Below are 26555 nucleotides of genomic sequence, written 5' to 3' on the forward strand. Positions count from 1 at the left end.
ATACCAGTACATTTGTGCCCAGTCCGGGGCCACAAGGATGACTTGTGCCCGGTCGCGCTTGATCTTCAGCACTCTGGGCAGAAGTGGTATAGGCGGAAAGGCGTACAATAGACCGCAACTCCACTCGCGACGAAAAGCGTCTCCGAGCGAGTGCCGCCTTGGAAATTCCAAAGCGCAGAACTGATGACATTGCGCGTTCTCTTCGGTGGCGAATAGATCTAACCAAGGCTCTCCCCATCGCTGAAAGAGGCCTTGCGCCACGTCCGAGTTCAGACGCCATTCGTGATCCATCATGCACCGACGGCCGAGCTCATCCGCCCTGGCGTTCAGAGAACCTGTCAGGTGTTGAGCCACCAGGGTCACGCCCTGACGTTCCAGCCACTGCCAGAGGCGCAGAGCCTCCTGGCAAAGGGTCCACAACCCAACCCCACCCTGTTTGTTGCAGTACCACATGGCGGTGGTGTTGTCCGTGAACACCTGCACTACACTCCCCCGGACAGAGGGGAGGAATGCTTTCAGTGCCAGACGAATCGCCCGTAACTCCAACAGGTTGATGTGGAGCCGGGCCTCTGCCGGAGACCAGATGCTTCTGATCTCCGCCTCTCCCATGTGGCCTCCCCAGCCCTGGAGGGACGCATCCGTCACAACTATGTGCTCCGGTTGGGGAAGGGAGTGGGATCTGCCGCTGACCCAATTCGCGGTCCGTGAGCCACCACTGCAGTTGTCTCGCAGTGCCCTCCGAGATCAGGACGTGGTCGGACAGGTTGCCCTGATGCTGGGCCCACTGAAACTTCAGGTCCCACTGCAGAGCCCGCATCCGCCACCTGGCGTGATGCACCAGCAGGATGCAGGAGGCCATCAGCCCCAGAAGCCGCAGCGTCAACCTGACCGAAACCCGGGATAAAGGCTGAAAGAGTGGAATCAGAGCCTCAATATCCCGGACCCGCTGTTCGGGAGGAAAAACCCGAAACTGCGCGGAGTCCAGAACCGCTCCGATGAAGAGGAGCTTCTGAGAGGGGCACAGGTGTGACTTCGGCACATTGAGGGAGAACCCCAGCTTGTGCAGGAGGTCTGCCGTTGTCTGGAGGTGGCTGACGACTGTTTGGGGCGAGCCCGCCTTTAACAACCAGTCGTCGAGGTAGGGGAAGACTGAAACCCCTAACCAGCGCAGATGAGCTGCGACCACCACCATCACCTTTGTGAACACCCGTGGGGCGCTGGTAAGGCCGAAGGGGAGCACGGTATACTGAAAGTGCTCGTGGCCAACCGTGAACCGAAGGTAGCGCCGGTGGGCCAGCAGGACGGGGATGTGGAAATAAGCGTCCTGCAAGTCCAACGCTACCATCCAGTCTCCTGGGTCCAGGGCAGCTAAGACCTGAGCCAGTGTCAGCATTTTGAACTTCTCCTTCCAGAGGAAGCCGTTGACGTTCCTTAGGTCCAAGATAGGGCGTAGGCCCCCTTTGCCCTTCTTGGGTACCAGAAAGTAGTGGGAGTAGCAACCACACCCTACTTCTGGCCCAGGAAAGCGCTCGATGGCCCCCTTGGCCAAGAGGGCCGTAACTTCCTCCTGCAGAAGCCGCAAATGATCCCCCGATACTCTGTAGTACTGCGGTGGCATGGCTGGAGGGGTCGCCGCGAAGGGGAGGGAGTAGCCCCTTCGGACGATTTGCAGCACTCACCTGTCCGACGTGACAGTGCGCCAGTGGAGGAGGTGATGGCGAACCCTGCCCCCCCACTGGCGTCACATGGGCCTGAAAGCACGGACTAGGAGGGTTTTGAGGCGGATGCTGCGGGGGAAGGTGTGGACTGACCTCGCCGTTGTCCCCGACCGCCGCGTTGGGTATTACCCTGCGGAGCTTGGCTGGCAGCACGTGTGGGTCACCCCTTTCGTGGCCGTGAAAGGCAGCAGATTGCTGGCGCGGGGCCGAGAGGCCCAAGGACTTGGCCGTAGCCCTGGAGTCCTTAAAGCGCTCAAGCGCATGGTCTGCCTTGTCGCCAAAAAGGAGACTGCCATCAAACTGCATGTCCATGAGTGTATTATGGACATCTGCCGAGAAGTTGGCGGACCTCAACCAGGCGTGGCGACGAATTGCCACCGTCGTTGCCATCGCTCTGCCCAGAGAGTCGGTGGTATCCAGTCCACACCGGATCGAATAACGTGCCGCATCTCGGCCTTCCACAAGGGCTTGGCCGAGTTTAGCCCGTACCTCCAACAGGCATTCTGGCAGCACGTCCGCGACCGTATCCCACAGAGAGTGGGTGTAACAGCCCAAGAGGCATGCGGTGTTGGAAGACCGCAGTCCCAGACTCAGGGAGGAGAATACCTTCTTGCCGTATTGCTCGTACCTCTTGGATTCCCTGTCAGGCGGCGCCGACGGGAATGCGGTCTGGGAATTTGAGGCCTGGATCACCAGGCTCTCAGGGGTGGGGTGGGGTGGGTGGACAGGAAACAAGGGTCGCCCGGGGCCAGGCGGTGGAGTCTGGCCACGTTCCTATCTACAGGTGAACCTGTAGCGGGCCTGGACCAAGTGCCCAAAAGAACGTCAGTTAAGGCCTCGTTAAACGGCAGCAGAGGCTTGGCTGAGCAGGACTGCGGCTTAAGGACCTCAGTGAGGAGGTTAGTCCTCACGGCCGCGACGGGGAGCTCAAGGTCGAAGGCCTTGGCTGCCCTCATCAACACTACACTATAGGTGTCCCCCTCCTCCGAAGCCACGATAGGAGGTGAGACAAAGCCAGTGTCAGGCGAAGTGTCTATACCACTGGCCTCCCCAAGGTCACCTGCCCAGTCCTCCTGAGACTGGCATTCACGTGCCAGAGGGTCCTCCGACCCCTCCCAATCCTTCTCATCACCCATCTCCTGGTACTCAGGGTTAGCCAATGATGGGGCCGGTTCATGGAAAGTGAACTCTCCGAACGGCGTCTGAGCGGCGCCGGGTCGAGGGAGGCATCGGGGACGGCGCCGCCCGAGGACGGCGCCGGGGGTGACACCTGAGGGGTCGGCGCCGGGGAGGTAGTCAAGTCCACCGGCGGGGACCCGGATCCGGATCCAGCGGGGCCCTGCGGTGCCGGGCCCCAAGGCGCCGGCGGCGAAGCACCCGACGGCGTCGGGCCGAAGCCCCCGACCCGCTTGGACCCCCAGACTGGTCCGCTGGGCCCGAAGGCGTCGCGGAGCCCGTCGGAGGAGAGAGGGACCTCATGGCCATGAGGAACCGCTCGATCTCCTCCAGCGCCGCGTTAGGCCCAGGGACCGGAGGGTGTGGGGCCGGACGCGGCGCCTGCGACCCCGACAAAGCCGCGTGGGCGGTGTCACCTGAAGCCCCGGGCGAGAGGGTCGGGGGGGAGTCGGAAGAGCGAGGACGTCTCTTCGACTTCTTGTGCTTACCTGACGACTTCGACCCAGAGGAGTGATGTCGACTCCCGGAGCTATGATGGCTCCGCTCCCGCGACCAGTCCCTCGACCTCAGTCCGGACCGGGACCTCTCGGCGCGGGGCCGACTGCCGGAGTTCGAGCCGCTTACAGGACCGCTCCCGCCTAGCCTTCGAAGTCGGGGCCCGACAGTCGGAACTGGTCTTGTCGTCGTGATAGATGCCGAGGCAGTGGAGACACCGACGGTGAGGGTCGGTGACCGACATCAGCCGGTCGCAATCCTCACAGGGCTTAAAACCTGGCATCCCTACCAGCACCGTTCGGAGTCGAAGACTTCGAAAAATGGATGATCAAAAGATCAAAAAAGTTTAGTCAAAAAGTGACTAAGGTACCACTTTTTCCGGATCTGCACTGCTGGCGCGGAAAAAAGAAGAACTGACGTCAGCACGCGGAGGCGGCGTCTAAGTTCTCCGACGACGTCATCACGGTGCCCACGACGGACGCGGAGCCGCAGACGACACGCAAGGGTACTGCTACGCAAAACATCTCCGGATCCAGTCTGACGCCTGGGGATAATCTAAGGTAAGGAATCTATCGCTAACGTGTCTCTTTCAAATGTAAGTGTATATTTGTCAGATAGATAAACGTGAAAATATACTAGTTTTAGCTTAATTTTTTCACAAAACTAAAAATATGGAAAAAGATACAATTTGCTAAATATAAAAATTGATAAATACAGACTGAAATAGCAAAAGAAAATTCCATAAAACCGGAAGCCCTAGACATGATTAAATAAGAGCATAATTTTGTTAAAGGCAGCACTGTAAGGTTGCCTAAACTGGTCTCCAAATCTCAGCAGGATGTTTCAAATTCCCAGCTTTTCAACTCTGTCAGCTGACTCTAGCCAGAAGGTAAGAAAGAAGCAGTTTACCAGTAAATCTTTCTCTCGTATGGGTATTTTCATAATAAGTCAGAAGCTCTGAATCGCCCCGCCCACGTGGAGACCCCGGTGCAAGTATTTTAGAAATTTTCTTAAGTGGATATTTTTCGCCTTTCTTCAGTAAGGACTGCTTTGAGAAAGGAATGATCCCGGATGGTCTTTTTCAACTTGAATGAGAGGCAAGCTTGGCAATCGTCCTCTCGATGTTCCGGAGAGGCACAGATTGCAAACCGGACGGAGGTCTGAATGTGGAAACTTAGCACAACTGTGGACATTTCTTAAATGGAGTCCGTGCCATCGACGTCTGTCTTTATCAGCGCAGTTAGGCCCAACAGCCCACGTCGAGGTTCGCAGGCGTGGAAGGGTAATCCAAGCTGTCGAGGGTGTGCGAAGGCACGCAATCGAGAAAATACAGTCGGTTAAGTTTGATTGCGCGTTGAAGGGGGTTTGATAACGATACGGACCGCAGCAAGTCACATCCAAACCCGATGGCGGAAAAAAACAATCCAACAATGGAGCCGAAGCCCATGCGCACTGTCGACCGAAGGAGGAGTCATCAACCTTGTGACTAGACTTCTTCGAAGACAAAAACAAGCAAACATGCAAGCCCAACACCAGATGGCGAGCTATGCCTAGTGTACAATCTGCAGCTCATATATCTCGAACATGGGGTTCTATTGCAGGGCATGAGGGCTGAAGAGGGTCCCCTGGGACCATGCCACTGCAGCGGACATGCCCCTGTGACGTGAAAAATTACCACATCGTCATGGCACTGCCTGTGTGCCATGCCAGCTAGCACTGCCTGAGATCTAGGCAAGTCACCCTTCTAGCAGGCCTTCCCGGCCCCCAGGCAGGTGCACTATATTCCAGGTGTGGGTATTTCTGTAGGGCCACATATTTAGTATTAGGGTCTGTTCCTTAATATTATAAAAACCTGGAAAAACGAATAGTTTACCTGTCGGTGTAGTTTTGCAGCCTGAAGATCTTTCTGGATTCACTATGCTGTGCATTATTCCGCGGTCTTGAGGTGGGGTCCGGATTCGTAGTCTTTTCTTTCTTTTTTGAAGCCCAGGTGGGTATCGACGTCCCACCTTGGGTGTATTTCCGGTGACGTCGGCACGCTTCCTGCGGAAGCTCCCACTCTTGGGCGCCATCTTCGGATTCTTTTTTCTCGTGTTCGTTCTGTTACCGAAGTTATGGCAATGTTCAACTAAAGTTTATCAACCGCTTTAACCTTTAAGGTTTCTTTTTCAAGTATTTGTCCTTGTTTTAACCTCCTTTTCTCTCCAGCCTCATCTTTCTGGCAGAGGTGGGTGGGTTCGCTAGTGAATCCAGAAAGATCTTCAAGCTGCAAAACTACACCGACAGGTAAGAAATTATTCGTTTTGCAGCATGAATCTTTCTGGATTCACTATGCTGTGCATAGACTTTGTAGCGGTTTCTCAGGTTTGTGGCAGCTGGGTGGAAGATGAGCGTTGGTTATTGAATATGTGTTGAAGCACCCTTTGTCCGACTTGTGCTTCCTTGTTCATCTGTATATCCACACAGTAGTGCTTCGTGAACGTGTGCACCGAAGCCCATGTTGCCGCCAGGCATATGTCCTGAATAGATGTGTTAGCTAGGAAAGTTATTGTAGCGCCCTTTTTCCTGGTAGAGTGGGCACGTGTCCCCTCTGCTAGTTCCTGTCCTGCCCGCTTGTGGCAGAACTGTATTGTTTGAGCGATCCATCGCGCAATTGTTACTTTAGTTACTGGTTTCCCCATGAAACTGTTAGCGAAGGACACAAAGAACTGCTTTGTTTTTCTGTGTTCCTTCGTTCTCTCAATGTAGTGCATGACTGCCCTTCTGGCGTCCAGAGTGTGCAGTGCTCTTTCAGCTCTTGTTGCCAGTTTTTGGAAGAAACTCGATATCTGTATAGTCTGGTTCATGTGGAACCTTGACACCACCTTTGGCATGAAGTGTGGGTCCGTTCTCATCACCACCCTATCGTTTATCTGTATGTAGGGTTCTTGTAGCGTTAGTGCCTGCAGTTCGCTCACTCTGCGCAGTGAAGTGATTGCTACCAGGAAAGCTCATTTTCATGGTCAGCATTTCTAGGGAGGCCTTGTGAATTGGCTCGAAAGGTTCCTTCATGAGTTCTGTTAGGACTAGGTTAAGGTTCCAGCAGGTGGTGGCACCCTCTTCGGTGGTGCGATCCTCTTTGCTCCCTCCAGGAATCTTTTAACAACTTGTGATGTGAAGAAACTCTTGCACGTTTCTCCTCTCGTGTAAGAGACTATCGCTGCCAACTGAACCCTCAGTGAGGATGAGCTTAGATTTTTGTCGAGCAGGTGCGTGAGGTACTTTAGCACTATCGAGTCCTTCTGCATCTTATTGTATAGCTTTTCCCTCCTGCACCACAGTGTAAATCTCTTCCATTTTGCTAAGTAGCACTTCCGTGTGCTGGGGCTTCGTGCCTCCCGAAGTACCCTTAGGGTGCTTTCTGGCAGTTTCAAATGCGCAAAATCTATGTCCTCAGGAGCCACGCTACGAGGCTCAGGCTCTCTAGCTCCGGGTGCAGCACTTCTTCGTTTTGCATGGAGAGTAGGTCTTTCTTTCTCCCGAATCTGTGGGGTGCACTCTGTCTCATCTCCATGATCTGCGAGTACCATGTCTGCCTGGCCCACTGCGGTGCGACCAGTATCAGGGTCATGTTGCTCGCTCTGCACTTGCAGAGTACCTTGTGCATCAGCGGTATCAGGGGGAAAGCGTAGGCAAATGTCCTGGACCAGTCTATCCATAGGGCATTCCCCAGGGAGCCCTCCCCGGGCTGCCTGGATGCGAAGTTTCGGCATTTTGCATTCTGGCGTGTTGCAAATAGGTCTACCAACGGTGTCCCCCACCTGTCGAAGAGCCTTCTCGTTTATTGTGCATTGAGTTCCCACTCGTGGGATGCCGAGGTCGGTCTGCTGAGCCAGTCTGCTTCTACATTGTCCATTCCTGGTAGATGTATGGCTAGCAGGTCTATCTTGAGTGGGATGGCCCATCTCCATATCTCCTGCGCTAGCTTCGAAAGCGGGGCTGATTGTGTCCCACCCTGCTTGTTGATGTAAAACATCGCTTTTGTGTTGTCTGTCTGGATCAACACCCTCTTGTTGTACAGTTTTGTCTGGAAGGCTTTTATGGCTAGGAAAACTGTCTTCAACTCCAGGTAATTGATGTGTCTGACCGCATCTGCTGGTGTCCACAGGCCTCTTACTTTGAGTTCCTTCATGTGAGCACCCCATCCCTTCTGGGATGCGTCTGTGGTGATGGTCACTGTTGGCGTGGGTGGCGTCAGAGGCTTCCCCCTGGTTATGTTCCCCATGTTCCACCCTTCCATCTTTCTGCACTGCGTGCGTTACAACCACTAGATCCTCCCAACGACCTGTAGCTTGTGACCATTGCTCCTGTAGCCATTCCTGTAAAGGTCTCATGTGAAGCCGTACATTTGGCATTAGGTGAATGCATGATGCCATCATGCCCATGATTTTGCTCACTGTCAGAGCTTGCCCCTTCTGGTAGAGCTGCGTCTCCCTCACGAGCGCTCTTGTTCTCTTCTCGCTGGGGAACACCTTGCTCTGTAAGGTGTCGATCTGTGCTCCCAGGAAGATTTTTATTTGTTCTGGTTCCAAGGAGGATTTTCCCCAGTGGATGGAGAATCCTAGGTTCAGTGTGCTGGTCACTCTCTGTGCGTGCTGCTTGCACGTTTTGTATGAGCTTGCTTTGATCAGCCAGTCGTCCAGGTAGGGGTACACGTGTATCCCTTCCCTTCGTATGTGTGCTGCGACTGTTGCGAGGCACTTTGTGAAAACCCTTGGTGCCGATTTGAGTTCGAACGCCAGGGTTGTGAACTGGTAGTGGTCTTCTCCAATGATGAATCTGAGGAGGTGCTTGTGGCCCCTGTTCATTGGGATGTGCAGGTAGGCATCTTTTAGGTCTATGGTGACCATGAAGTCCCCGCCTTGCAATTGAGGAAGTACCTCTTGTAGTGAGGTCATCTTGAACATTTGGTTCTTACGAACTAGTTTAAGAATCTTAGATCCAGGATGGGTCTCATAGTTTCGTCCACCTTTGGTACCAGGAAGTATGTGGAGTATACGCCCTTGTTCCTTTCTCTGTAAGATACTGGTTCTAGGGCTTGTTTTTGCAGGAGCTCCCTTGCTTCCTCCCAAAGGAGCTCTAGGTCTTTCCTTGCTAGTGGCCTTCTTTCTGGCTTTCTGTCCGTTGGCTTCCCTTCCAACTCTAAGCAGTACCCGTACTGTATGATGTTGAGTACCCATTTGTCTGATGTTATACTCTTCCACTCCCTGAAGAAGTGTTTCAGTCTTCCTCCCACTGGTCTTTCATGTACACAGGTGTTTAATTCGCGTAACTCCTGTCTGGTGTGGTGGCGCTCCACCCTGGGAGATTTTGCTCGGGTGGGCACATGGAGCTTTGAGTCACTTAGAGGCGGGTTGCTGTCCCCGTCTTATTCTGTCCACGTCCATTCCCTCTCCTGCAAAAGGACTGGCCTCTTGGCTGGTACTGCCAGGACTGCTTTTGCTGCCCCTGCTGTGTCTGGGTGTCTGCTTGTTGGAACGCCTGGTGTGATGTTCCTGGCTGGTTTCCTCCCCTCCCGTTAGGTCTTTGTGACTGGGTGCCCCTTTTAGTACCTCTGAACTGCAATGCCCCCATGGATCTTGCCGTCTCGTTATCCTTCTTCAGTTGGCTGAGTTTCTCGTCAACTGGGGCCCCGAACAACGTTTCTCAGTTGAACGGTGTGTTGAGGATGCTGTGCTACACTTCTGGCTTGAAGCCCGAAATTGAGCCAGGTCTGCCTTCTTTCCTTGATGCCCATTATCATGAGCCTGCTGGAGGTGTCTGCTCTGTCCAGGGCAGTTTTTAGGCAAGAATTGGCAACATTCTTCCCTTCTTCTACAAGGTTTTCAGCTCTTTGCTTGAATTCCTGTGGCATGTTCTTTATTAATTGGCCCAGCTCTTCCAGGATTTGGTATTGGTGCCTGTTGAGCAGTGCATTGGAATTAGACATGCGCCAGTGCGTTGCGGCATTCCGTTCAATTCTTCTCCCCACCAGGTCCATTCTCTTGCTTTCTTTGTCTGGAGGTGGCCCAGAAGTAGTAGCACATTGGCCCTCTTTCTTGCCTTGGCTGCGATGATTGAGTCTGCTGAGACCGATACCAACATGTAGGATGGGTCCTTGGAGGAATGTTTATACTTTTTCTCCGTCCTGGGAGTGACGGCTTTGCATGTAGCTGTTTCTTTGGAAGCCTATTTCCCCTGTGCCATGACACTGTCGAGAATGGGCAGGAACTGGCTCCTTGTTTGTGTAGGGAGCAGTGTCTCGAGAAGGAAGTCTGCTTTCTGCTTCTCTTCGTAGAGTTTTACTTTGAAAACTGCAGCTGTATTCCTGATGACTGTTGTAGACTCCGATGTCATCCGGTGGCGAGGGCCTCGAGGGATACGTGTCGACGGCTTCTTCTGGGCTCTCGGTGTGGATGTCCTGCCAATCTATTTCCTGAGTCTCCGAGGATGCAGACCCGAGGAGCGTCCTGCGGTCGTCGTCTCCTTCAGCCTCGTAGTAGGAGGCCTCCTCCTCTTCTTGGTCGTCGAAGGTCTCGATGCCCATCGACTGTCCTTCGACGTCGTAGTCCTTAGTTTCCTCGACCACCTGTAGCCTAGGTTTCGTCAGGATTGTGTATTCCTTCATGCTGGCGTCAAAATCTTTTTTCCGCTGCAGGATGTTTTCCATCTCGGCCTCGAGCCATCTTTTCTTTTTCTCCATTTCGGCCGCGTGGTCTGTGTCTAATGGATCGCCCGCTCTTTTTGGCGCCGAGCCCACTTTAGTCGTCGAAGGTTTCGGTGCCGAGCTGGCTCTCGGGTCCTTCGTAGGCGCTGAAGCTCCCTTCGGATCCTTTTCCCTTAGCGTTGAACGCTCCTTTTCGGGGGCAATTTTCAACATCTTTTGCTGTTCTCCAGCTCTTGGCGCCTGGGAGTCGTCCTCAAAGGATCCGCTGTGCCTTGGTGTAGCCGCGGACGCCGAAGGTTTTGGCGTCGGCGCTTTCGAGGTTTTGCTCTCAATTTTTCGAGACTCTGGGTCTCTAGGTGCCTTAGGGGCCGTAGAGTCTCCTACCTTCTTTGGAGTCTTCGTAATATCGGTCTCTACGACCGTGTAGCCGTCGTGTGCGGCGTTGTCGTCCTCCTCATCTGATGATAGCCCCAGGTCTCGAAGGGACGGTGGTTGTCCCTTGCCCTGCATGGTGGCGTTGCCTATCCTCTGTCTCTCTCTCTCGAAGGGTCTTTGGCGTGAAGGCAGAGCAAGCGTTGTAGTCCTCGCTCTTGTGGTCGACCAGTAAGCAAAGGTTGCAGACCGGGGACTGGTCCTTCTGCGCTCACTTGTGGTGGCAGTTACGGCAGAATTTCAAAGGAGTGTTGTTCATCTCATGCGTTAAGGGGGCCCCCTGAGCTTGCATTCTCCGATGGACGTCGAAGTTCTTAAAGATCTTGAAGTTCTTCTCCTCTTCGATAAATTAGTCTCCTGTAGTCTTCTCAATCTCTTTTCGTGCAAAAGATGCGTATTTCTCTTCTTTCTCCAAAAATGTCTGGAGCCCTTTCGGGAACGATCCAACTGCGGAAAAAAGAATCTGAAGATGGCGCCGAAGAGTGGGAGCTTCCGCAGGAAGCGTGCCGACGTCACCGGAAATTCACCAAAGGTGGGATGTCGACGCCCACCTGGGCTACAAAAAAAAAAAAAAAAAAGAAGAAAGAAAAGACTACGAATCCGGACCCAACCACAAGACCGCGCAATAATGCACAGCATAGTGAATCCAGAAAGATTTATGCTGCAAAACCATAGTGCCACATCTTCATAATGGCTGCACTGAACTCAGGAGTGTTTGGTACCAAACAGCTCCTTGTATTAAAACTACACTGATGGCAGAGTTTTTAAGTTCGGATTTTTCAAAGTGAAAAGAATTTTTATTTAAAAACATACTTCTCTTATTGCGAAGATCTTGGTCTTAAGATAAAGTACAAAGTATAATCTTCTAAAATTGGTCTGGATCTAGAGTCGTGTGTCATTATTGATCACTGTTGTGCAATAAAGGTCTTACAATCCCGCGTTAGGCCAACGGCTGCTCGCCCACACTACCACTATTGGAGCACTTTGGGTTTTATATTTAGCCCTTTACACTATTGAGGAACCACTGGACTCTGTACACAGTATAGCCACCTACTGGTAATATATACTGAGCCATCTTCTTACAGCAATTGCTTGGCTAAAATGCTCACCTAGAGTTCAGCAGTTGCGATAATGCTACTAATACCTTTGGGTTAAAAATCAAATTGTCTTTTTTTAAACTAATTTTATCAGGCTAGTTATTTTCAGTCATTTAAGTCCTACTCTTGAAATTTATAGCAGAAACTGGGCACCATTTATTATGTGTTTTTTGCATGCTGTACCAATATTAAGGTTCAGTAATGTACAACAAATACAAAGGCCACAACATGATAAATCAACTGTACCAGAGCACAAGAAAAGGCTTAATACCGATTTCTAAGCAAAGTACAGCCCATCAGAGTTACCTTGACAGGTGTTAAATATATAAATTTGCACAAGCACGCAGAATAATTTTAAAGGTAACATACTTTGTATCCAAAACTATTGCTACATTTTAGCATGTTTATCAATGAAGGTTTGAAGAAGCTAACATACAAACATTAAAAAGTGTGCCTATTAATCAACCTACACTCTTAAGACGCCTCTCATCTTAACACTGCTTGGAATAACTTCACAATTTCTGCTCACCTGCTGAGCTGTTTTACTCTTGGGCTTTTCTTTTTTCTCCTTCGCTTCCTTTGTGTTGGCAGCCATGCTGTTCGGCTGCTGCTGCTGCTGTTGCTGTGCACTTTCAGAAGCCGGGAGATAGGTTTGTTTCTCTCCATCCCAGTACAGGTACTGCAGAGTCAGCGAATTGTAATAATACTGGGCCCAAGAAAAAATTGTATTATTTATCCAAAAGAGGAGTCTGAAAGCACATTTACACTAACAATTTGCATAGAATGCATAAAAGCAGACATAGAACATTCTAAAACTTAACATGTTTAAGGTATTTTAGGTGAGTCTTTTCCATTCCAAAATATATAACATGCTGCCAGTATGACAAATGATTACCAGGCTGTGTGCAAATTTACTGGCTTTTGTTGCCCATTTTTAAAACAAACCATTTTTAGCTGCAAGTGGCTCATTTGACCAGTCAGTATTGAGGTCTTACTATTGGTTCTCATTCAAACTGATTTATTGTTTAAGATCATCAACTTGACTTACTGTACCAGTGACACAAACAGACCAGCTTTGAAACATCCTGAACAAGTTATAGCTTCCTCACCATGAAATCCTTATAGAATTATAAATGGTTATCTAGGAAGCAATGCTCATTTCCCTTCAGTAACACTGCAGTAGCCCCAAGAAAAATCTCTCTCCTCCATCAGACATTTCCTATATTAATTTAAATAAAGGCGTAGACACTAAACATCTTACCACGTTTTCCACTGCCTAGCTAACAAAGTGTGATCTACAATAAGGTACATATGGTTCGATTAAGAGTAAGCCCTGTCAGATGAGATCTGAAAACAATCTTGGCATCGAATCTGATAAAAATTGGACAACAGGGATGGACTTAGCAAATACTTCACAGTTTGAGTTTTTAGGGGTATTAACTTGTGGAGTTTCGTGCTTGCAGCAGCCTACATCCACAGGTCCTGTAAATACTGGGCCTTTTTGCTTTGTTCAAAACCAGTATGGTGGGATCTTTATCACACCTGGTAGCTACCACTGGCGATAAACATCACACCACTTTAACTGCAGTCACTTGATATCAGGCCAATGGAAAACTTTACATGGGGTAGTTTATTATACACCCTCAACTACTTATCTAGCGTCTCTCATCAACTAAATACAAGAAATAACCCTTCGGGAATATTCCACTGCCCTTGCCACCTTGCTGCACCTTTTTAGACTCCAGTTTAAGAAACTTGTTCCCCCACCGGCCGTTAAAATTAGCAACCAATAGGATAAATTAGCAAAATCCACGTCCTCTGTCTAAATCAAACCAGTGTCTACATATTTACTGTATGCCTTTCTATAAAAGCAATGCTTTGAGACTAGTGTGCAGACCAGGAGTTCTGAATTATTGGTCTTAAAACTGAATGCACCCCAGATGTGTGAACTGCTCCGGTCTATTAGTCTTCCACAAAACCAAGCAGGACAAGTATACTGAGCAAAGAAAACAAAAGAGAGCATGACCCTCAGAAGAATCAACTTTGTCAAACTCAAAAGTTGATGAACGCTAGCTCAACTATTGTTTAACCTGTATGCAGAGGTAGGCCACCTTCACAACGCATCAAGTACAAGAGACCAACGCATCAAGTACAAGAAACCACTGCATCACAAGCATTTCCCTCTGCAACACTATAGTTTACAATTCGTCACATTACACATACAAAGCAAATAATGGTTTAAAGACTGATAGAGGGTTTTTTAGGATTCAGGGATGGAGAGTGGTAGAGTTGTTAGGGTTCAGGGATAGGGAGTGGTAAGGGCTGTTCGTTAGGGTTCAGGAATGGGTAGGAGAGTTTACCCTCATAAAAATTATATATATATTTTTTTAACAAGGGTATTATGTGGGTTTGCTGTCCATGCGTTGTAGTGGTAAAGGTCATTGAAGTGAATAGGTGGTAATTTGTTCTAGTGGATGTGTTGTCTGTAATGTATGGTGTCAGACTGTGTGGTACTAACCTACCACCGTAAGCAGACACCTCCAAAGGGTATTGGGCACAATATACAAATTAACTCCAAACCGAAATCTCAGTATTACAAATATGCCAAGAAAGATTACAACACACCTATAAAAAGGTAGGTCCCTCAAAATCAGCAAGTATGAAAGAACCAGCTTTGCATATTACAACCCAACGTCCTGTCTCAGCATATTTGAGGACATCAAAACCACAACTAAATTGACAAATACATTAGCTGCTCAAAATCTGTTTTTCTAAAACTTTTCAAGTGCTGTAGAAAGTTATAAAGCTTCGATTAAATGTAAGAACACGCAGCACTTACTAAGAACCATTTGGCTGGGTGCTAAAAAATAACCACTGACATTTAAGCAGGACGTATACCCCTTTTATAGAATTCATATTATAAGCATGCAGTCTAGTTTATAAATTAAAAAAAGACAACCAATCAAAGTATGAGAAACCTACCTACCGCTAACACCCCTTTCACAGCTGGCCACAACGGTCTAACTCAGCGATTAAGTAAATGCAAGTCCAAAAGTCAAACTGAACCTCTTTGCCAACCATCCTCACCACAACCTGAGCACTATGAAGGAATGTTAAAAATGATAGATGTGTGTCCGAAGAGTTTTCTTAGCAGCCTTACAAGTTGGGTGTCCGAAAATGTTACCATTGCAGCATACTCAAACTCAAGACGACAGGACAGGCTGCATCAAACATTTTAGAGCTTTTTATGATTTAAAAAAAAATATATTCAAAAGAGTGGGAGGAGTGGGTGAGGGCGTGAGAAAAGCAATACCAGCACAAGATACTGCAGTGATCTTCAAGAGGTCCTTGAGAAGCAAAGCTTACCTGAGAGTTGGGGTCATAATAGAGTCCTGTGTTTGGATCATAGTAATAACCCGAGGATTCATCAAATTGGTAGGTCGAAGTGTCTGGGACCGCTGTGAAATGGCACACATTTATACATCAGGTTTATCTGCCTCAAAACTTGATTTAGTTGCGAACAACCCAACAAAAGACACCAGGATTACAGCAAATAACTGCTTGCAACATTCTTGGTGTTGGTTAACCACAGGGGTGGTTTACCTCATGCTCAACGATACATGAATAGAATTGTGCACATCTTCAAGGTGGCAAGACACCAGAAACAGTTGAACCAGCCAATTCAAATCACACACGTCACACATTAACATATTAAACTGATAAAAAAAAAAAAACTCCACGGCCATCCCTTTTGGTCAATCAGGAGTATTTAACAACTGCATATTTTATCATGCCAACTGTGTCCCTTAAACGGCAAACACGTTTTTTGGTGAAAGATCAATACATAGGGGCTCATCTGATCATATAGTGAAATTAATTTTTGGTTACACCATCAGAAAATCGGGATAGCTAGATAACAAAAGGGAGTTTTCTTTAGTTCACTCCTTTTTCTTTTCAGCAACTATTTTGCAATAGAATTGGAGAAAATAACTAGAACATAAGACATTTCTCAAAATAGTGGACCTAATCCCTCATTTAATTTATAATCTGACTTTTTTTTAGCCTGAAAGGGACAAACTAGAATTCATAGCTATTCGTAAACAGATATGGCAGTCTTCAAAATATTTGCCCGTTAGCTCTTCTTCGGGCTAACACTTACACCTTTTAAAGGACTGTAGTCCACTCTAAGCAGGACACATTCCCAATGCCACAAATCCTTCAACAGTATTTGAAGACTAAGGATGTGAATATAGCTTTAACACTAGATAAAGCTGAGTGCTCCCAGAAATGAATGTATCAAGAATTGCTGTGTTCCAAGAATCTTTGAAACTAATTAAGTTTCCAGAAATTCTTATGTCGGGTTGCATATAGACAGTGTTCACCACCACAAGCATTTTATCAGGCAATCTAAATCCTACTCTCCCTCCCATTCACCACATCAAATTAAAAAAAAATCTGCCAGCACACAGAGCAACAGCTTACCATATGTATTGCCTGGAATTATACCAGTTGGAGAAGATACAGTTTGTGTGGTAGAACATGTGCTTGATTCATCTGTAGGGGTAGCAGCAGTTGTGGGGGCAGCAGAGCTGGTGCTGGCAGGCGGCTGTAAAAAATTTATAAATTATAGGGTACAAAAAGGCAAATTGTGCGACAATGTTTTAGGTTGTGAAAGTAATTGAACTTTTAAACACAACAACACTGCCCATGAAGAGTTTTCACCACCGGTTTAAGACTAAAATACAGCAATAAGCAACAGAAAGATAGCTAGTTAGCCTTTGCAAAGTTCTTTCCGCTGTGTAGAAACTCATTGCCATGTTTTAGTAACTTCTGATTCATTAAAGCTAGATCTTTAGTTAAAACATGCAGAATACGCAGCAAATTGATTGGAACAAATGCATCAAAACGGTAAACAGTCAAAATATCGAGTCCAAAATATAGAATGGACAAAATATCGAATGGACAGAATATAGACATCAAAAATATCGTTTTAAAGTTAAGTAATGTAATATCGAATGTTAAAAATATAGAAAGTTAAAATATCGAAGTATATAATGTATGGTAGGTTATTAAAATTATCGATTTTTTAATATCGAATTTTTTAATATCGATTTTTTTATAGTGTATGTTATTATATGTGTGAAAAGTGTGTATTCATGTTCTAATTTATTTTCATTACGCAAAAATTTAAAAAACAAAATTCATTAATTTAATTCTGTAGCAGGTTGTGGGTTTATAGGGGAATTGGGTGGGAAGTAATTTATTTATAATTAATTAAATAATTCAATTTATTTAATTGTATTTAAATTGAATTAATTGTTAATTAATTTTTAATTGTTAATTTGTAATTAATTTGTATTAATAGGTAATTGTAATAATTAATTTTAATTTGTAATTTTAATTGATTAATTATTCTATTATATTAAATTGGTAATTACTTTTAATTAATTTTTTATAGATATTAATTTACATTTTTTCAATAATATATGAAGTATTTACTTTCCCTACTGTCGCGCACTCAGGATTGGGAATAGTAATTTTAACCCGTACGCTATCCAACGCTTTCTCTACTGTTGCACTCTTTGGAGTGGGAATAGTAATTTTTACCCCTACGCTATCCAACGCTTTCTCTACTGTTACATTCTTTGGAGTGGGAATAGTAATTTTTACCCCTATTCTATCCAACGCTTTCTCTACTGTTGCACTCTTTGGAGTGGGAATAGTAATTGTAACCCCTACGCTATCCAACGCTTTCCCTACTGTTGCACTCATTGGAGTGGGAATAGTAATTTTAACACTCTTGCTATGCTACGGTAATATTGTACATTTTTTAATATATATATATATACATATATATATATATATATATATATATATATATACACATATATATATACATCAGAGACAGGAGGCCCAATACTGTTCAGGATCGTTCTTTTATTCAAAGCCTTGCAACCTCGTACATCGCAGTTTAAACCTTCAAAATCCTAACGTTTCGGCCCCTGTCGGCCTTGCTCACAGGTGGAAGGAATTAATTAAAATGCAAAGTGCGTATCTGCGTGCCTTTAAGAGTTCTTTTAGTCACGTGCCTACAGATGACAAAAAATACAATTCCCATGTTGCACAGTTTTTTAGCAGTCCTCGAGTTCATGGCAAAGTGCATTATGCATGTTCTTATTTCAGTGCAACACTAATAGTGGAAAAAATGTGTACCAGGTAGCCAGGTGAGTATTTTCCAGGTTGCAGCATTTTTCCCATTGCTTGAAAAAAAGACGTATCCTGCCAGCACGATCATCAGTAATAGTCCATTACAGCGAATCCTTTCCAACACACGCACCATATTCACCCCATTGGCAATCCTTGGTAGGCTGGGGCGTGTGAGTGGGTCATGCGCCTCAGTAAACATCCAAGCAAAGTACTCCGTTACCGGAGCCCCCGACCCTTCAAGGTAGCCTCCTTTAAACAATGTGCACGGAGAGAGCACATCAATCAAAAGGCATCAGAGACAGGAGGCCCAATACTGTTCAGGATCGTTCTTTTATTCAAAGCCTTGCAACCTCGTACATCGCAGTTTAAACCTTCCAAATCCTAACGTTTCAGCCCGTCGGCCTTGCTCACAGGTGGAAGGAATTAATCAAAATGCAAATTGCGTATCTGCGAGCCTTTAAGAGTTCTTTTAGTCACGTGCCTACAGATGACAAAAAGCAATGGGAAAAATGCTGCAACCTGGAAAATACTCACCTGGCTACCTGGTACACATTTTTTCCACTATTAGTGTTGCACTGAAATAAGAACATGCATAATGCACTTTGCCATGAACTCGAGGACTGCCTTATTACATTTGCTAAAAAACAGTGCAACATGGGAATTGTATTTTTTGTCATCTGTAGGCACGTGACTAAAAGAACTCTTAAAGGCACGAAGATACGCACTTTGCATTTTTATTAATTTGTTCCACCTGTGAGCAAGGCCGACAGGGGCCGAAAGGTTAGGATTTGGAAGGTTTAAACTGCGATGTACGAGGTTGCAAGGCTTTGGATAAAAGAACGATCCTGAACAGTATTGGGCCTCCTGTCTCTGATGCCTTTTGATTGATGTGCTCTCTCCGTGCACATTGTTTAAAGGAGGCCACCTTGAAGGGTCGGGGGCTCCGGTAACGGAGGTGTGTGTGTATTATATATATATATATATATATATATATATATATATATATATATATATATATATATATATATATATATATATATATATATATATATATATATATATATATATATATATATATATATATATATAAAATTGTATTTTTTTAATAACACATTAATTATTTAATATTTTTAAGGTTATTTAAGTATATTTTAGTTAATTATTTTTAATATTTTTTTACTTTCACATTAATTTTCATAAATTCGATATTTTTACAAAGCACATATTTTTAAACGATATTTTTGACTCGATATTTTTGTACTTACCTGTTTGTAGATAGGACTTCGATATTTTTGTAGTCGATATTTTAAATGCCTATATTTTTGTAGTCGATATTATGTCAGTGATCCCATCAAAACAATGAGGAAAGCACTGCAATTGCACTGGCTCGGACTATGGCCAGAAACAAGCTACTTACCAGCGATGGTTCCCTACGATTTCCATGTTTCGAATAATCCCCTGATTTATTTAGGTTATTTATAGAGCGCACGAACGCCGGGGGCCTATATGGTAACAGATATCCTAAGTAATTATATACTGTAGCCTTGAATAAATTCTCTCTTTGGACCAAACCATTGACACTTTTTTTTAAAAAAAAGCACACCTGCCAAAAGTAAATTCTAGGCACAGGAAGATAGAATTTGCCTTGGGAACAAAGATGGAGCGTGGGGGCATGCACTCTTAATTTTTAGGTGAGAGTAGAAGAACAATTAGGGACAACCATAGACTTAATTCCTCTACTTTACTTGCAACCAAATTAGTTGCTTTAAGATAGAAGACATGCTTCCTATGGGAGCTCCGACTAGATTACGAGATTGCAGTTAATCTGAAGCACAGCTGCTAATCAATTATATTGGTGAAGCCAAATAGCAGAAATTATCATAGTTTGATTGAATTAAAGTAGCAACTTAGGGTTAACAGAAGTCGGTTGAGGTGAATGGCAACATTTTCCTCAACATCTTTAATTGCCAGATGTGTACAGAACAACCCCCCCTCGGACATTGTGTAAACCTACCGGATTGTACACAGTCCCTAACTTTGTGATGACACTCCACTGACTACAGAGGTTTCTGGGAGAGCCTATTTTGAGAGACTACACTGGCCACATCCGACCCCTGCCCCAGACTGGGTGCGACGGTCCCCGATCTCTGGCAGGCCCGACTGCCATCTACTAGTTGTGGCATCATGTGCTGGAAGTGTGTGTGTGTGTGTGGGGGGAGGGGGTTGGAATCAGACATGCAGGGATGGAGGGAGGAGCCAGGCAGGCTGCGGGGTGAACCATGCACCACCTGGCAGGCGGCAGAGAGTATCCTGGTGTCCCACTCGCCCTACACCAGTCTCATTCCATTTGCTTCAGCACAATGACAGGCGGAAAGTATATGAAGGGAACCCACCAGACCAAACTAGATAAATTTGCTATTCCTAAGGGGTCAGAGGCTCAGGAAGGCCCCCAAGGACACTTGCCCTCTACAACCCCTCAGGCATCCGGAGGTGACACGATCACTCCATATCATCATGGCGGCCATACAAGGGGTCCGCACTGCCCTGGAGGTGCGCATAGACTGCCAAGAAAGGTCTCAGTGATGCAGATGGACCTTCGCAACATTGGGCAAGAGTCAAGAAAGTGAATAATTCAGCGATGACTTTGCGCCGAGATACTAAGGCCCTTAATGGCCAAATCAGCAAACTGCAGACAGCAAATACAAACCTAGAAGCGAGACTGGACTACGAGGGCAGGTCAAGGCACAATAACGCCTGCATTCTGGTGGTTTTAGAGCAGGCAGAAGAACTAGCTGCAGATTTCTTTGTCGAGGACCTTATCCTCAAGCACCTCCAGCCCCAGGGTCTCCAAGTTTTTCTCTGTAGAAAGGGCCCACCGGGTGCCAGGCGGTCAACTCCATCCAGGCGCCCCAAGGCCTATCCTCACCAGTCTCTTTAAATTACGAGACAGGGATGTGATGCTCCAGACAGCCCGAACTGCTCCACCAGCAAGTTTTCTGGAAGTTAAGAAGGCGCGCAGGGAAACGCTCTTCAAGTAAGGTTGTGAATTGAGTCAGAGGGTAAGACATGGTTTTTCACAGTGCCAGAGGAAACATGTGAATGGCTTGCGGGATGGTGGACAGTTGGCGGCCCTAACCCAAGGGCACACCGTGAGAGATGAAGACAGACTATGTCTGGTGGGCATCCACGGAAGGTACTACATAGGTGGAGCGTTTTTCAGTGCATCAAATGGAGACTTAGAGGGCTGAGACCTGTGGCAGATACATAGGGAGGGATCTTCTTTTCCCCTAAGAGCCTGTGAAATAGCAGTGACGCTGTACTGTAGACTAAGAGGCCCTGGGGCCTTAACGGTGGGTTGGGTTCCATACTTTATTCAGATTGACATGTTCCGTTTGCTCAGTAAAGGTGACTGCATTGGGGCTCTGAGGCATGTTCATTTATAAATCCTATTGAACATAGCATGTGGACCATATCCCTAATAGGACGTTTTGAAGGGATGAGCAACAATACATTGTGAGAGAATTTTATGGTCACGTTTTTGGGAAGAAGTGGTGAGATTTCCGTTCAACTTTGTGATTTTATGCTTATGGAGAATGGATATTTGGAGGAACGTGTTCCCAGTTAGACAGCCTAAACGCTTAGACCAAGATTAAAGTGCTGGGATACTTTTTAATTTAAGCCTGAAGAAGGTGGTCCGACCTGCGGATACCCCCGAAACGCGTCGCTTCTTGGTCTAAAAAATTCTATATAAACCATAAGGTGTTCTTTCAGACATAATAAGAGAAGACTTATCAAATTTTGAAGTGATCATCATTGTTGGTTTTGGAATTATGTAATTGACTTGCACTTTTAGATTTTACTTTGTATTTTGAAATTTGTGATGTTAATACTCAGAGTGACTTATTTATTTTATATAATTGTATTGGTTTAATGAAATAATTTCCATATTGGGCTTGTTGGCTACTGTTCTACTCTCTAGGTGATTGAACTTTGAATGTGGTGAGTGAAGAATTTGGTATGCTATTGTATCCCAAATGGAATTTATTTTAGACCTAGAGTCACCATTTTACTCCACTTAACATGGCTTATGTGCTCAAGCAACTTCAGCCCGCTAAGACTGGGTATTCAGCCGACCCAAAGCCAGGGGGACAGTGTGCAATTACATACGATTATGGAAGGAAAGTCCATCACTGAAATTAGAATAATGTCATGGAATGTAAACAGTCTGGGGGATAAGATCAAACGTGGAATATTGCTCCATTATATTAAAAGGCATTCCACTGACATTACCCTATTGCAGGAAACCTACCTATGGGGAACACTTGTAGAGCCCTAGGCCATTGGAGATACAAAATGGTGGTACGTGCAAATGGTGGTACGTGCAGGTTTCACATCTGTTTCCAGGAGCACAAGGCTACTCCTCAAGCAACAGTTTCCCCTCACTATCAACAAGATATGGTCAGACAAACTAGGCATATACGAGGCCCTCTCAGGTACATGGGAGGGAGGAAAACAATTACATCCTGTCAGTACATGTCCCACCGACTACACATGGCACAACCATACCTGGCTTGGAAGCCCTTATGCTTTGATTTCCGATGGGGAGGCACTTGTTGGGAGAAGATTTCAATATGGCACTGTCTGACAATAGCCTATGCCACCAAAACGAATAGTTTCTTACCGGTCGGTGTAGTTTTGCAGCTCTAAGATCTTTCTGGATTCACTATGCTGTGCATATTCCGCAATCTGGTGGTTGGGTCCGGAATCGTAGTCTTTTTTTCTCTCTTTTTTTTGTAGCCCAGGTGGGCGTCGACGTCCCACCATTTGGTGTACCCTTTGGTGACGTCGGCATGCTTCAGGCGGAAGCTCCCACCCTTGGGCGCCATCTTCGGATTCTTTTTTCTGTCTGTTTTTTCTTTTCTTCTGTGTTTGTAGTGAATCAATGGCTATGTTTGTTAATGCTTCTTTCAACGTAATACTTTTCACGTATCTTGTAAGCTTCAACCTGCTTTCTTTTCTATGTGTTTCCAACTTCTTTTCCACCCTCATCTTTCTGGCGGAGGCGGGTGGGTTTGCTAGTGAATCCAGAAAGGAGCTTCAAGCTGGAAAACTATACCGACAGGTAAGAAACTATTCGTTTTGCAGCGTGAATCTTTTTGGATTCACTATGCTGTGCATAGATTTTGTAGCGGTTTTGTTACTTTTGTGGCGGCTGGGTGGAAGATGAGCGTTGGTTGTTGAATATATGTTGAAGCACTCCTTGTCCTACTTGTGCTTCCTTGTTCATCTGTACATCCACGCAATAGTGCTTAGTGAACGTGTGCACTGAAGCCCATGTTGCCGCCAGGCATATGTCCTGAATTGGTGTGTTGGCCAGAAAGGCAATTGTTGCTCCTTTCTTCCTGGTGGAGTGGGCCTGTGCCCCTCCTGTTAGCTCCTGCCCCGCTTGCTTGTGGCAGAATTGTATAGTTTGTGCGATCCATCGAGCTATGGTGTTCTTAGTTACTGGTTTACCCATGTAACTGTTTGCGAAGGATACTAAGAACTGTTTTGTCTTCCTGTGTTCCTTCGTCCTTTCAATGTAGTGCATCACTGCCCTTTTTGCGTTTAGAGTGTGGCGCGCCCTCTCAGCGCTTGTCGAGGGGTGTAGGAAGGTAGATCCCTGACTATGGTTGCCCCCAACTTTTTGCCTGGTGTTTTGCTGGTTTTCTGACTTAGTTGACCTGGGGCCCTGCTATTCAGGACCCCAGGCCTACTGCTCTCTCTGTAAAATGGATTCCATGTACCTTAGGTACATATCTAATTGGATACTGAGTCACCTTATCAGTCCCTGTACAGAGTACCTTAGGTGCCCAGGGCATAGGTGTACCCAGGGCCTACCAGGGGCTGCAGCATGTATTATGCCACCCCTGGCTGGCCATCCAAATCTGACACAACTGGCTGCACGACAGCTGGGGCAAGGTGGTGTAATCACCCTTTGCTTTAGTTATAGTATTCCTATATCTAACCCTAAAATGGACACATATATTCCTATCAGTCACTCCTATGGCAGGCCTTAACAATCCTGAAGGCAGAGTGCATGGAATAATGTGAAATGGTGCTCTGGCATGAGCTGAGCCAGTTTGCAGCTTGCGGAACCAAGTCCTAATAGCTGTTCCATGATAACGCATACCATATACTCTTAAGTGCATTATAATCCTCGCGGTTATATGCCAACTCTGGTATCGCTTTATCAAAACATGTCGAGTAAGGTGTCATACGAATTGGAATACTAACCCCTCGCCAATTCTGGCGACGGGGTTAGCATTCCACCCTTCTAGAGGGACACGATATGTATGTAACCTGTAACCCCGGGTAAAGTTAGACAGAGCCTTAGCTCCACAAAATGGATGCTGCCACCGAGACACAAGTCTGCCCTCCTGCTGCTGGGAGTCCTCCCAGCCCAGGAGGCAAGGACAAAGGGTTTCCTGCCAGGGGCGGTGCCAGCACCGTCCCAGACAGGATTTTGTGTATCCTAGGTAGGCAGGGCTTTAGAGGAAGGTGACTGCAAGTGGCACCCCGGTGCTCACTGTGCATAGGCCGGCTGGAACCAGTTCCAGGGGCACTCCAGCCCCTGATCTGGGGAAAGCCCGCCAAAGGAGAGGGGTGTAACCACCCCCCTCCTAGTCCCACCCATAGGGCAGGACTTAGTCACGTGCCAGCCCCTTTTTGCAGGATAAAGGTAGGAACTGGCCCCCTTCCAAATTAGATCAATCTTTGAATCCTGAACCGACCTTCTACACGAAGAACTCAAGACTCTTCCCAAGATTTCTCCCTTGTGACTAAGGAGTAGTCACCCTGCAGCAGCAGGCACCAACCAAGCATCGCGGTTTGTTGCCAGTCTCTCCTCCGGATCAAGACTGCTCCAGCACGACGAGAACCGGCTTCCCTGGCACCTCTGACCTCAACCTACATCATCAGCCCAGCTGTGATCCGTGGGTGCGACGAGACCTCGAGGGACCGGCCATCTTCAGAACTGCACGACGCTTGTCCAGCACGACCACCGAGTGACCCTCGACTAAGTGCTTTGGGGTAAGAGAAGCCCCGACCCTGAGCAGCTCCAGCACCGAAGTTCAGCTCCCCTGCATCCACGAGATCTGCGTGGGGCCCTTCTGCTTTTTACTGCTCACCGCGTTGTCCAGGTCACTTGCCCGTTGGCTAGTGACCCTCTGACGACGAACTCTAACGACAAACACCGCTGGTCTGGTTGCTCCAGACTGGCCCTTGCTTCCCTCCTTCAGAGAAGTACACTGGACCCTCCTGGTCCACTCAAGACGCCATTTTAGGTCCACCGCGTGGGCCTTGCATTTGCCAAGACTTGTTGCCCAACCCTGGGTCCAGCGACGTCGACAGCAAGTACCTTCGTCGGACAGCTCGCACCTCCATCCTGGTCGCCGACAACGCCTCCTGGTCCGAGAGACTGCAGAGCCCAGCAGCGCCCACTCACCTGGTCGAGGTGACTTCGTCCGGTGCCATCCTGGTGCCCACCTAAATCACTGGCTAGTGATTCAGAACTTGGTCCCCTCTGCTTACAGGTTTCTTCTTCCCTGATCCAGGCTTGGATCACCACGAACTCCTTCACTGGCCGCCTGCCAGCAACTTCTTTCTTCAGGCTCCTGGATCTTCAACGAGGGTTTCCGACGCAACTTGAACCCTATGCAGCCGCAGCCCCTGGGCTAGGTAAACTGAGTACTCCGGTGCTCCAGCATAGTCCAACACCCTAAGTGTTCGGATCCACCCTTGTTTTCGACCCACCTAGTCGGGTTCGCCCGAGAACAGTAACTTTGTGAAGTACTAGTATCCATAGACTTGTTCCCGCATTACGCGTGAGAGTTCCCACTCTGCACACGGCGTCCCTAGGCCTCCTGCTTCTAATCTAAGGTTTCAGCATTGTAGGCCTAGCGTTTCTACAGTCTAGAAAAGTATTACTTACCTGCTAGTAACTTCGCATTCCACTTCTTGTGTATATGGTTTTTCGTGCCCCTCGGGCATTTGTGTAAATTGTGCGACTTTCAGTAATTCTTTAAGAGTTTTGTTGTGTGCTTAGCTCCCTGTCTCATAAAGAGCCAGGGTAGACTTGTTATAAATAAATACACTTCATTTTTGATAACAACTTGTGTGGTGTCCTTTCACTTGGTTTTCAAGGGGTAATGTGATGGTAAAACAGCTGGCTGAACACGCCCTCTAGAGTCTTAGCCTTAGACTGCTCGTATCCATGCTACTAGGATAGCTGGTCTATAAGGTTGACTTACAACCAATCATCAATAAGGGTTGTTTGGACTGATACAGAGTGCTCACTAGAATAGTGAACATTATATATCAGGCCAACTTCTCACAAGGGGTTCTGGAAGAAGCTAGGAATCTGAATACTCTGATTCATGTGGAACCTTGACACCACCTTTGGCATGAAGTGCGGGTCTGTTCTCATCACGACCCTGTCACTGTGTATATGGATGTAGGGTTCCTGCAGTGTTAGTACCTGTAGTTCGCTCACCCTACGTAGCGAGGTGATAGCTACCAGAAAGGCCGCTTTCATCGTCAGCATTTGCAGTGATGCCTTGTGGATGGGTTCGAAAGGTGCTTTCATGAGCTCTGTCAGTACCACATTCAGGTTCCAAGCCGGCGGCGGCATCCTTTTTGGTGGGCTATTCTCTTAGCCCCTTCCAGGAATCTTTTTACTACTGGAGATGTAGAGAAGCTTCTCCG

At 47.0% G+C, this 26555-nt stretch overlaps 1 protein-coding gene across 1 annotated transcript in view; it reads right to left on the reverse strand.

Moving 5' to 3' along the window:
- RBM5 (RNA binding motif protein 5) overlaps nt 1-26555 on the reverse strand; it is a 277566-nt gene that overhangs the window by 96344 nt on the left and 154667 nt on the right. Inside the window, exons 16-18 of the mRNA XM_078661241.1 lie at nt 16086-16209; nt 14970-15061; nt 12133-12309 (exon numbers count right to left, since the gene is read on the reverse strand). Of these exons, the coding sequence (XP_078517367.1) occupies nt 12133-12309; nt 14970-15061; nt 16086-16209 (393 nt within the window). The remainder of the gene's footprint in view (nt 1-12132; nt 12310-14969; nt 15062-16085; nt 16210-26555) is intronic.

This window comes from Lissotriton helveticus, chromosome 9 (assembly GCF_964261635.1).
Source record: "Lissotriton helveticus chromosome 9, aLisHel1.1, whole genome shotgun sequence".
NCBI classification, from domain to species: domain Eukaryota; kingdom Metazoa; phylum Chordata; class Amphibia; order Caudata; family Salamandridae; genus Lissotriton; species Lissotriton helveticus.